Source organism: Pantherophis guttatus, chromosome 12 (genome assembly GCF_059756535.1).
Source record: "Pantherophis guttatus breed Tessera chromosome 12, ASM5975653v1, whole genome shotgun sequence".
Classification (NCBI taxonomy): Eukaryota; Metazoa; Chordata; class Lepidosauria; order Squamata; family Colubridae; genus Pantherophis; species Pantherophis guttatus.
In genome coordinates this window covers 12,073,610-12,087,500 of record NC_142074.1, presented here as the reverse complement: position 1 = coordinate 12,087,500, position 13,891 = coordinate 12,073,610, and the positions used below count along the sequence as shown (strand labels likewise).

The 13,891-nt window shown below is 37.9% G+C and overlaps 1 protein-coding gene across 1 annotated transcript in view; it reads right to left on the bottom strand.

Annotated features, from left to right (window-relative positions):
- LOC117669499 (connector enhancer of kinase suppressor of ras 2-like) overlaps positions 1-13,891 on the bottom strand; it is a 392,766-nt gene that overhangs the window by 146,212 nt on the left and 232,663 nt on the right. The window contains exon 8 of the mRNA XM_060692093.2: positions 4,697-4,765. Within this exon, the coding sequence (XP_060548076.2) occupies positions 4,697-4,765 (69 nt within the window). The remainder of the gene's footprint in view (positions 1-4,696; positions 4,766-13,891) is intronic.

Genomic DNA, 13,891 nt, shown 5'->3' with positions numbered 1-13,891 from the left:
CCAGAGACCGACTCATCTGAGGAGGAGCGGATCGAGAGAGCTGAAAGGGAGAGAACCTTCCACGACGCCACCAAAGAAGAAATGAACAACGCGCATGTGCGAAACTACGTAGACGACCCAGAAGGACTTGAACTGGCCAGAGAACCGCGCAGACTCATTGCAAGCATCCCAATGCCGTTCTGTAATTTCCTGCACTTGAGAGATCACGGACTGCCCCAGGTTGTAAGTAATGGACAGAATAATGTAGGTAACTTACCCAGTGACTTCCCAAAACTTAGAATTGATGGCATTAATTTACAAGAGTGGTATCAACAGCTTCAGGTTATTTTCATGAAAGAAAATTTACTATTCTTTATAACTAGCCCTCCAAGAAGACCTTGGACTTTAAAAATAGATTGTTTACATCATAGAGCATTTTTCATAATAATATCTAGCGTGTCTCCTGCAATGTATCATAGCATCAAACCAAACCTAACTGTATCAGAAATAATTCAATGCATGTTTAATCTATTTCACAGCGATAGCGTAGCTACAACCACAAGAATGTCTAAGGATTTCTTTTCCTCTAGAGTAAAACCAGGGGTTTCTATAAGTGAGCATTTGATAAATCTAAACAAAATAAGAGCTGAGCTACAATTGAGGGGGGAAGTGATTTCAGATCAAACAATGAAAAGTGTTATTATCAATTCACTTGATCCATCATGGGATAGCTTTATGTCACACTTAGATACCATTAATTTGGGATATTTATCCATAGAAAGTCTATCTAACAAATTGATAGCAGAAGACAATTCAAGAAAAAATCGATCCAGTAACCAAACAGACCACAAACCTTTTAGGAAAGTAGTCTTTCAAGATAAACATAATGAGGCCTTTAGATGCTACAATTGTGGATCCAGGGAACATAGTAGAAGAGACTGCCCCAAAGACTCAAGAGAGAGACATAGACCAGAATATAGGAGCAAATATAATTACAGACAATCTTCCACAGATAGACACAAATATAGAAGCCCACCAAATTACAAAGAAGGTAGAGGGGGTAGAGAAAATTCAAAAGAGAGGAAATCTGGGTCACTGAATGGGCTAAATAAACAAGACAGCACCAGAACACAGCAGGATGAGAATAACAATTGGCTTATTGATTCTGGTGCAACAAATCACACCACCAACAACAAAAGTATATTATCTTCATTTATAGAAGATAAGTTTGTGATAAAGGTAGCTAATCAAGAAAAGGTTCAAGTACTAGGCAAAGGAAATGTGACCTTGCCTGGTCTAGGGAAAATAGAGGGGGTATTATTAATCCCAGAAATACCTCACAACATACTAAGTGCCATAAAATTAAGCAGAGAATCTGATATCAATATAGTTTTCTCAAAGGGGAAAGCAACTATAGAAAAGAACAAAACAAATGTAGGTACTGTAATGATAAAAGGAGGTCTACCCTATCTGATAACTAAAGAAAGATGTTTACATAACATTGATTCAAATATGGAAGATTGTATTGAAGCAGATGATGAAAATGTCAGTAACAGTGACAATGATGAGTGTAGAATAACTCATGATCACAAAAACACATACAAGGAAAAGAAACCAAAAATAGGTAAACCAATTCATGATGAGTGTGCTCACATCTTACACAGGAAGTTAGGACATGCAAGCTTTCCTGTAGTACAAAAAATGACTGAACACGCAGAAGGTGTCAAAATAAAAAATTGTGAAAATTATTTGGAATGCTCAGTATGTAAGTCCACCAAACTAAAAACCAGTCCCAGACCAAAAAAATCTAACAGATCAACTAACAATATTTTTGATTTGGTACATATGGACTTAGTTGGTCCATTAAGTCCCTCAATTACCTATAGAAAACGTTACTTCCTAACAATAGTGGATGACTACAGCCGATATGGTTTTGTTTACACATTAAAGCACAAGGATGAAACATTTCAGAAATTTAAGGAATTCTACAAACGTATAGAAACACAACATAATATCAGAATAAAGCAAATTATGACAGATAGGGGATGTGAGTTCATGTCTAAAGAATTCTCCCAATGGTTAAAGGATAGAGGAATGTTACATTTCACGTCCAATCCTTTTTCTGCATTTCAAAATGGAGTTGCAGAGAGGAAAAATTCCACACTGCAAACCATGATTAGGTGCACATTAGAGGATGCTGGTTTAGGCAAACAATTTTGGTCAGAGGCATTACATTATTCGAATTACACTCAAAATAGAACCTGGTCCAGTATTGTGAATAAGACACCATATGAGGTGATGTACAATAGAAAACCCAAATTATCACACATGCACATATTTGGAGTCACTGCAGACGTACACATACCTAAACAATTGAGGAGAAAGGGAGAAAACGTATCCAGGAGATTAAGATTCATGGGATACGAAACTGGAACCAAAGGGTACAGATTTATTGATAGTAATAACAAATTTATAGTATCCAGAACAGCTGTGTTCCATGAACAGGCCAATTGGTCAAAATTGCACCTTAATGAAATATTTCCTAATAAATGTAAAGATACGATATCTTGCGAGGAAGGAACAACAGAAAATCAAAATATTAACAAAAGTAAGAACAAAACCAAAACTTGGACTAATAGTCAGCATAAAATAAAGACAGACACATTAACAAAAAAGGAAGCTAGATATTTGCATGATAACCATAGCAAGCCTGAAAGAACTATTAGAAACAATAGAAACCAAATACCAAATAAATACAAAGATTACATAATGCATATGAATGGAGAACAAATAACACCTAATACATATGAAGAAGTATTGAAACTTCCACATGAAGAAAGAGAAAAATGGGAACTAGCTATGGAAAAAGAGATGGAAAGTTTACAAGGATTAAATGTATTCACACCTGCGATCGCACCTAAGGATAAAACAATTATAGGTACCAGGTGGATTTATAAAATTAAGAACTTAGAAGGAGGCAATACCTTATACAAGGCTAGACTAGTTGCACAAGGCTATGCACAAAAATATCCAGAAGACTATACTGATACATATTCACCCACAGTGAGAACAGAGAGTGTCAAAACAGCCCTTGTAGTAGCATCTGCACTCAATCTGGACGTATTCCAATATGACATACAGACCGCATACTTACATGCAAAATTAGATAAGGAAATATATGTAAGAGCACCACACAGTCAATACACTAATAAGAACGAAATTTGGTTATTAAATAAGAGTCTGTACGGATTAAAGCAATCCGGCAAAAGATGGTACGATTGCTTGGTAAAAGTACTTAAGACCATGGATTTCAACGCCACCACTGCTGATAACTGTTTCTTTGTAAAAAAGAGTAATGATCATATTGAATTTGTATTAATTTACGTGGACGATATTTTATACATTGGAAAGCATAAAGAGAGCAGGGAAATCTTTGTAAATAAGTTAAATGAACACTTCTCACTGAAATCTCTGGGTAAAGTGAATAAATACCTTGGTGTGCAAATTAACAAAACTAAAAGGGGATTCAAACTTACACAGAAAGATAAAATCATCGAACTCCTAAACAAATGTAACTTAAATAATGCTAAAACCTGTGACACCCCTATGCAAACTGATTTTCTTAGAAACACTGATGAATCTTCCCCTGAGTTTAAAGACAACACATTTTACAGATCAGTTATAGGTTCACTCCTTTATATATCTAATTGGACTAGGCCAGATATTGCATTACCTCTCAATCTATTGTCAAGATATGTTAGTAAACCAACCTTGTATCATTGGGAAGCTGTCAAAAGAATTCTAAGATATCTGAAGGGTACATTAGATTTTTGTTTAATGTTGGAACCCAATAATGACAGAGAACCAAAAATTACTTGTTATGCTGATGCAGATTGGGCTGGTGATACATCATGCAGAAAGAGTACTTCTGGTTATGTTTTTCTATTGAATGATTGTCCAGTTTACTGGTATACTGGTAAACAAGAACTAGTAGCCACTTCTACTACAGAAGCGGAATATGTTTGTTTGTCCAAAGCTGCAAATAACCTTGTATGGTTCAATGATCTGATCACTGATGTTTGGAAGAAACCCACCTTACCATTTATTATGCATGAAGACAATAAAGCGGCCATTGAAATATCCAGATCCGATGCAATTGGACAAAGGTCCAGGCATATTGATATAAAGTTTAAGCATGTGAGACAACTGTCTCAAGACGGATTCATTAAAGCAATACATTGCGATACTTCTGAACAATTAGCTGACATATTAACAAAACCCTTACCTTCTAAACAACACAAATATTTAACTTCTAAATTATATGTATTATATTGTCCTGAATCAGAATGTAATTGGTGTTGTGTAACGAACCGGCATTTAGAGGGGGATTTGTCAGATGTAAATGCCTTATTCTCCAATGTGTAAATAATGTATATATGGAACATCAGAGGTTAACTTATTCTTTGGACTTTAATGTATTCATAACTTACCACTCCCATTCCTAGCTCCACCCCTTGTATATATAAGGAGCCACCCTCACCATTCTCACTGCTTCTACCTTGAATATTCAGTGAATATAGAATGCCTATCATAATTAAAAAGAAATATATTTAAAGCTTTAACTTCTATTATCTTTATTGAGTCTGATCCTGGAAATATTGCAACAGAAACGATTAAAACAAATGACCCCTTAGTATTTTCTGAGAAGTGTACTCACCACCGTTTGATGGTTGACCTGGATCACCTCGTCCCCTGCATGGATCTTCTTACATTGGTCTGCTGGAGACTAAAGGCAAAAGAAATTTGAAAACCGGTCATAAGTCACTGTAATTTGCGGTTGTAAATTCAAATGGTCACTAAATGAACTGTTGTAAGTTGTGGGCTACCTGTGCTTCAATGGTCTGAAGCTACCACGCTACCTCCTTCATCAAATTTCTCTTACTAAAAAAAAAGTATGTTCAGTAGTGGCCAAAATTGTGGAAACCTTTTGGGAAAAGTGTATTTTTGAGGTTCGATGGCTAATAACACCACTTGTTTTTTTGGAGTTTCAAAATAATTCTATTCCACTGCTGGAATGGCCTGGGAATAGCCCAGACTTTAACCCAATGGAAAATCTATGGAGCCGACTAAAGAAACTTGTTAGTCAGAAGCGACCCAGCAATAAAACCCAGTTAATAGAAGCAATCCTTCAATCTTGGTTTCACATTGTAACAGCTGCAGAACTCAAAGACTTGGTTCACTCCATGGGAAGATGTTGTAAGGCCGTAATTCATGCTAAAGGTTACCCAACTAAGTATTAACTGACATGGCGATCATTTTTGTATATCTCATTTTTTCTATGGTGATCATTTTTGTATCTCTCGTGTTTCACTTTTCTTCTTTATACTGTAACTGCTATTCTAATCGCAAATCTGTCATAAAAGTTATTGCATTACATTCTTGATTAAATGATTTTTCCGTTGATATACAATTTTATGGTATTACTTCGGGGGAAAAAAGTGGTGTTATTAGCTAGTTTTAGAAAATATACTTTTCCTAAAAGGGTTCCACAATTTTGGCCGCTACTGTATTTTACAAGATATGTGTTCTCTCTATATCCACCTTCCCTTCTTTTTGCCCTTTAATGAAATATTTTGTCTTCTGTAGCAAAAACCCTCAAAGGTGAAAAGCATTTTTAATGCAGGTAGTCCTCGAATTGCAACCACAATTGAGCCCCAAATTTCTGTTGTTAAGTGAATCATTTGTTAAGGGAGCTTTACCCCATTTTCCAACCTTTGTTGCCACAGTTGTTAAGTGAATCACTGTGGCTGTTAAGCTAGTAATCTGGTTCTCAAGTGAATTTGGCTTTCCTCATTGACTTTGCTTGTCAGAAGGTCACAAAGGGCATGACAGGGCAACCGTCGTAAATATGAACTAGTTGCCAAGCGTCTGAATTTTGATCACCTGACCATGAGGGATGCTGCAACGGTCATAAATGTCAGAGGCAATTAGCCTCGTTACCTTCCTGGGGTAATTGCCTGGATCGTGGCATTTTCCTTGTGTATACTTTTGAAAAATAAAACCGGAATACATCTTCTAATTAAACTCATATTTATTGTAAAGAAGAAAATAAAACACCTTACTGACCTAAATAATTAAATTGTTACATTTTGATAACCATCCTCTGCTACCATTGTCAGAGGCAATTAGCCCTGTTACCTTCCTGGGGTAATTGCCTGGATCGTGGCATTTTCCTTGTGTATACTTTTGAAAAATAAAACCGGAATACATCTTCTAATTAAACTTAGATTAGACAATAAATGTGAAAAATGGTCATAGGTCAGGTTTTTCTCAGTGCCGTTGTAACTTTGAGTGGTCACTGAATGAACTTTTGTTAGTCAAGGATTGCCTGTGTCCACCTTCTCCTCTTTTTTTTTTTTTTTTTGCCCTTAATTAAGTATTTTGTCTTCTATCGCAAAAACCTTCAAGGTATGTTGGAAGAAATATCCAACTCCAATTCCAAGCCAGGAGAAAGGCACTGGAGACAAAATGGAGGCTGGAGGCTGATTGGAAAGTGGATCCTTTTATTGTTGGGGTGGGGGTGGGTTATACCTTCTCTTGGGATTTGCACTTGAGCTTCCTGTTCCTGTGCAACAACATGGGATTCTACTGGCTGTTGTCAGACTCCCATGTGGCCATGTAGGGGTTATGTAGGGGTCATAGCTGGCTCTATAGGCAAAGTACAATTCCTAGCTGTTTGTCTGAGCTACATTTGGTTGACGTTTCTGAGGGTGATGCAATGAAGAGGTGTTGGGTAATTCCTATTGTGCCTGAGGGCTAATTCTACCTTTGTTCAGACCTTGTTGCAGGGAATTTCAAAATATCCTGTCTTGAACGGATTTCTGCCTCCAGTATTTGCTTTGCCTATGAATAGAGCTATCTAGATACTTGGCTTCTTTCAATAAGCTCTTTATCTCTTAAGTGCTGCCATCTGCTGAGGGCTATTAAGAAAGGTGGGGGGCTGTTTTCTGCCTCTTAAAAAAAAACATGTATCTCCATTTCTCTCTTTGGGAAATATAATATTCTGCCTTTTTAATAATTCCTAAAATATTTCATTCTTCTAGGAGAGGGGTAGGTGCTAGCTTTCTACAGGTAAAAAGCACTTGTACAGAGTTGGAAGGGACCTTGCAGGTCATCTAGTCCAACCCACTGCCCAAGCAAGAGACCCTACATCTGGCCTCTTCCTAGGATCGAACTCACAACCTCCTGATTGTGCGGCAAGAGCTCCACCTCTAGGCCACAGCTTTGGCTACACAATACAGCAGGGGGGAAATGCTACCGGTTTGCTCAGGTTTGGGCAAATCAGTAGTGATAGAAACTATCGGTTCCTCCAAACTGGTATTTCCGATGATCAGCTGTGCCGCGTGGTTTAGCTTTGCTAGAAAGCAGGAAATCCTGCTTTCTAGGGAAGCTAAATCGTGAAGCACAGCTGATCCCCCTCCTCGCTGTTCTACTTACCTTCCCAAGCCTCCTTTTGGCTTGTGCTGTGCATGTGTGCATGCAGTGTGCGTTTGGTGCGCACTGTGCATGTGCATGCAGTACGCATTTGGTGAGCACTGTGCATGCGCACTGTGCATGCGTACTTGGCACACAGCGTGCATGTGTGGCCAGTGAACTGGTAGCAAACCAGGTTTACTACCGGTTCTGTGGGCGTGGCTTATTTTGTGGGCATGGTTTGATGGTCATGTGATAATTCTTTAGGATTTAGCAGAGGTACTGATGTATCAGGCTTTTAACTGCTTGCAGAGCTGTACCGGTCTACCCATTTGTTTTTGGAGGCACCAGTCTACCCATTTGTTTTTCGAGTGCACTGGTCTACCACCACACTGCCTTTTAACACTGATCAGTTGTAGGGCGGCCCTTTGAAGCCCCGCGGCAAGAGTTTAAATAGTTTTTTCCTTCTAGCCAATGAGCTGGGACTCGGGAGGCAGCGAATAGATTGGGGGCGGGGCCAAATAAAAGGTAAGAATAATGCGGGGCGGGGGGCGGGCGGGAGGGCCCAGCTCCCAAACAAAGAGAACCGGTTCGGTGACATCATATTGTCATTGCTACTGGCTCGGTTGAACCGGGCTGAACCGGGAGGAACCCACCCCTGTAGCAAACCGGTTCAGATTTCACCACTGCAATACAGGACAATTAATTTTGGCTGCAGCCCTCTGTATATTATTTGATCTGGGGGGCAACGATATAATGCATTGCCACTTGAGAAGGGTGTGTGACCGAAGAGGACAGTTGTAGAAAAATAACACAAAAATATTAGGCTGTCAGGAAATGGTCTGCACAAAAGTTGAATGCAAACCGGCTCGGAACAAAAAGCAAACAAAAAGCACTTCAAAAGCCACCAAACTTTTAAAAAAGAAAGAAAGAAAGAAAGAAAAGAATTCCTTGGAAGGAAAATACCCTACCGTCCAAATTACACAAAAGAATCCCAACTTGGAGAAGAGTTTTTGTTAGGTTCACATTTCAATTAAAAGCATCCCCCCCAAAGCATACACGAGAACTAACCACCGAGGCAAACAATGGGATCAGCAGCAAAGGAAAGTTGATTCCTTTCCAGTTTTCTCAACGGCCGAGAAGAGAGGCCCACAACGCTCGGCAACGTTGTTCAGAATTGGGCAATTATAGAGGCTGCAGAAAATATATATATACATTTATCTGAAGTCCAGCAGGCACATTTTCTGAGATATTGGTGCGCTTTTCAAGGAAATAGCTTTTAGGGTTCTTTGATTCGTTTTAGTTAGACCCATATGTCTTTCTTATGGTGTAACTATCAGCTAAACCTGACTCTGCCTCGTCCAACCAGCTGCTCTTTGGACGTCTTGGGAGACCATGGCATAATTCCTAGCTAGGATTTGGCTAGCATCATCATCTATCATCTCTCTCTCTCTCCCTCCCTCCCTCTCTCTCTCATCTATCTATCTATCTATCTATCTATCTATCTATCTATCTATCTATCTATCTATCTATCTATCTATCTATCTTATCATCTATCATCTCTCTCTCTCTCTCTCTCTACTTCATCATCTATCATCTCTCTCTATATCTGTCTGTCTGTCGCTCACTATCTTCATCACCATCATCATCTCTCCCTCCCTCCTCTCTCTCTCTCTATATCTATCTATCTATCTATCTATCTATCTATCTATCTATCTTCATCAGCTATCATCTATCATCTCTCTATATGTCTGTGTCTGTCTGTCTCTATCTATCCATCATCTATCTATCTATCTATCTATCTATCTATCTATCTATCTATCTATCTATCTATCTATCATCTATCTATCTATCTCTATCTTCTTTTTTTTTTTATTGAAAAGTTTTACAAAAAGTTTACATATTTCTCCCCCCCTTCCCTACCTCAACCTCCCCCCTCCCCCCCTCCCCTTCCCAGAACAAATTACAGGGTATAAACTTCAACAATCATAATCAATCCTAATCTAAACAATTATGACATTTCACATCTCTTGTTTCTTCAATTCCCTAATTACCCGCCTAGCTTTATTACTTAAAAACACACTAAATATCTATATAATCATTCATAACCTATCTGCAATTTCTTATTCCGATATTTATTTTGAATATAATCTATCCACCTTCTCCAGTCTCTTAAATATCTTTCATTTGAATGATCCTTCAGGTACGCCGAGATTTTTGCCATTTCCGCTAGATTTATAACTTTCATTGTCCACTCTTGGATTGTAGGTAAACCTTGCTTCTTCCAATATTGTGCCACCAACAGTCTTGCTGCAGTTATTAAATTCAAAATCAATTTAGTCTCTATAACTGTACAATCCGTAACTATACCCAAAAGAAACAGCTGTGGTGTAAATTTCAACCTCTTTTTAAGAATATTTTGTAAAATCCACCAGATTTTAATCCAAAACGCTTTAACCTTTTTACATGTCCACCAAATGTGAAAATAAGTAGCATCCTCACAATTACATCTCCAACATTTTGGTTGTACATTCGGGTACATACGAGATAACTTTTTTGGATCTAGATGCCATCTATAAAACATTTTATAAAAGTTCTCCCTTAAATTTTGCGCTTTGGTAAATTTCACATTTGTTACCCATATTTTCTCCCACGTTTCCATCATTATTGGCTGTTCAAAATTCTGCGCCCATTTTATCATACAGTCCTTAACTAGCTCTGTTTCCGAGTCCATCTCTATCAATATATTATACAATCTTTTTATATGCATTGGGCTTTGATCTCTAATTTGTTTAATTAAATTTTCGTCACTTTGTATAACACCAGTTTTCTGGTCTTTTCTCCATCTGGCTTGTAACTGTACATATTGAAACCATGTTTGAATTATTTTCTCCTCTTTCAACACATTCACAGATTTTAATTTTAATATACCTCCCTCCATAATGAGAATATCTTTATACGTAATTACATCCTGTCTACATTCTATACTCGTATTCTCTATTGCGTGCCTGGGTGCTGTCCATATAGGTATTTTTTCATTTAACTTATATTGATATTTCTTCCAGACACGCAATAAAGCATTTCTCAGTATATGACTCTTAAATGCTCTGTCCACCCTTTTTTCATACACTAAATAAGCATGCCAACCATAGACCAGATCATACCCTTCAATATTCAATATCCTTCCATTTGTTAAATTAATCCAATCACTAATTGCTGATAAAACAGCTGCTTCATAGTACAATTTTAAATTTGGCATTTTCAGTCCTCCTCTTTCTCGTATGTCCTGCATTATTTTCAATTTTATCCTTGGTTTCTTACCTTGCCATACGAACTTATTAATACCTTTCTGCCACTCTTCCAGGTTGGCATCCTTTTTTAGTATTGGTATCATTTGAAAGAGGAACAAAAACCTAGGCAACACATTCATTTTTATAACTGCTATTCTACCCAACAAGGACAATTGTAGTTTTTTCCAATTATCCATTTCAACTTGTATTTTATGCCATATCAATTCATAATTATACTTATACAATTTACCATTAGAAGATGCAATATAAACTCCTAAATACTTGACTTTTTTAACTATTTCACATCCCGTTACCCTTTGTAACTCCTCTTTTTGATTAGCTGTCATATTTTTAACTATCATCTTTGTTTTTCCAATGTTTATCTTAAACCCAGATACTTGACCATACTGTTTTATTATATCTCTATCTCTATCTTCTTCATCAGCTATCATCTATCATCTCTCTATATGTCTGTGTCTGTCTGTCTGTCTTTCTATCTCTATCTATCTATCTATCTATCTATCTATCTATCTATCTATCTATCTATCTATCTTCATCACCATCCTCTCTCCCTCCCTCTCAATATAATCTATCTACTATTGTCATCGTCGTCATCATCTATCATCTCTATCATCTCTCTCTCTAAACTATCTACATATCTATCATCATCATCTTCTTCTTCATCATCATTTATCATCTCTCTCTCTCTCTCTCTCTCTCTCTCTCTATCTATCTATCTATCTATCTATCTATCTATCATCATTATCTATTATCGCTCTTTCTGTCAATCTATCTTCATCACCATCACCATCTCTCTTTCCCTCTCTCTCTATCATGTATCATCTGTCTATCATCTATCAGCATCAGCATCATCAATCATCTCTATCCATCCATCCATCCATCCATCCATCCATCTATCCATCCATCCGTTGCTAAAAGCAAAAGTTACCCCCCTCCCCAGATACCAGACCAAACATGGGTTTGTGTCCCACCCTTGGCCAAAACTAAACCAAGCACTTTAAGATTTGGAGCCTTTGTGAATGCAGTCACAGAGACATGGAAGAACCTCAATGAAACCAGTCTTTAAAGCCGTAACTTCCTCCAACCCTCTCCTGCCAACCCACGAAGTCTGCTTTCCACCAGGAAGGCTGCCAACGGCATTTTCTCACTTTGCTCTCCTGAATAATGTAAACACTCAGTTTGTCTTTTACTCTCCAACCCTTCTCACAACCCTTCCCTCCCTCCCTTCCTATCCTTGAAGAATTGGAGAAACCTACCCACCCGTCCATCCTCCATTCCTCTTCAGGTTTAAAAGAGATCTTTCCTTTTAAAGAGATTCCACAATTACAAAGGGGAAGAGAAAGGGAAGGAGGGGGATGCCCACTTGTGCTGAACATAAAGTGATATAAATATCGCAATAAAATTAGCGAGTGTGCTTTATTACTCTACTGGAATAACTGTTACAACATATCCTAGGCGGATTTAGGAGGCATCTGCAGAGACACCATCAGCACACCATCATCTGTCTTTCATCCCCCGAGAATCAGAAATCCAATCATCATCATCATCATCATCATCATCATCATCATCATCATCATGTTAGTTACAGCTTTCCCCACCCCATCTTCATTTTATTCTGTTTCACTTAAGAAGTTTGCAGTATGTTTCCTAAGGAGCTCCGACCAGGCTCATATCCCCAAAGGGAATGGCATGGTTATATCAAAGACCCAATAAAGGCTAACTCCCTTTTTCCATTCTGCCTTGTTAAACTGGGATAATTTTATTCCAGTCTTCCCCAGACTATCTCTCACACGGAAAATGAGCCTCGGGGAAAGAGAGCGCGAAAGAACCCTGGAAGCATTTTGCTTTAATAAAATCCAGGTAAAGAAGATTTTATTTACTCTTCGCCGTCCTTTCTGGGTATAAAATATAAGGCCATCTTCTTTTAACTCCAAATAGTGAGCATTCATTGCTGTAGCCATAGAGGTAATATGAATCAGGCAATTGAAATTGAGTGGCAGGCAGCACAATTTTCTTCTGATTTTGCCGGCCCCAGATAAAATCAGGGGCTGAAGCCTCCACAAGAGACTGAACACAATTATTTTAAAACTTGAAGGAGAAAAGGAGGAAGATTTCCAATCCCACTCTTTCTGATCAATGTGTCCCTTAAAAATGTAAATATAAATTATAAATATAATTTATTAGCTGTAAAATCTACAGTAATATCTTAGCTGTAGAATGTTTCCCTGCTCAGAGGTTTACATTGCAAAAGGAAAGAATAGAATAGAATAGAATAGAATAGAATAGAATAGAATAGAATAGAATAGAATAGAAGAGAAGAGAAGAGAAGAGAAGAGAAGAGAGCACCCTACCCCCATCCTTGAGAATTTCATGGCTATTCACGTCTTGAAATAATTTCAAAGCCAAACTCTCTTTCCTCAAACTGGATGAGGTGGTAGAAGAGGCAGCACAGGAGAAAGCTTTCAACTGGGTCTAGTTATCAGATAATCTATGGCAGGAGTTGTCAAATTCAAGGCCTGCGGGCCAGATCCGGCTTGCAATGTGGTTGGATCCGGCCCGCGAGGCCGCCCTGGTTTACCCAATGTGAAGAGGAAAGATAGAGCCAGCATGGTTTCTGCCCGGTCCACCCAATGCAAAGAGGAAACATGCCAGCAGTTTGGGGGAGTGGCGTCAAGCTGGTCACGCCCACCCAGTTGGCCACACCCACCCAGTCAGCCATGCCCTCTATCTATCTATCTATCTATCTATCTATCTATCTATCTATCTATCTATCTATTATCTATCTATCTATCCATGTATCTATTTTTCTGTCTTTGTCTATCTATCTATCTATCTATCTATCTATCTATCTATCTATCTATCTATCTATCTATCTATCCATGTATCTATTTTTCTGTCTTTATCTATCTATCGATCGATTGATCTATCATGTATCTATTTCTCTGTCTTCTGTCTGTCTGTCTATCTATCTATCTATCTATCTATCTATCTATCTATCTATCTATCTATTGATCTATCATGTATTTATTTCTCTGTCTTCTGTCTATCTATCTATCTATCTATCTATCTATCTATCTATCATCTATCTATCTATCTATCATCTATCTATCTATCATCTATCTATTTTT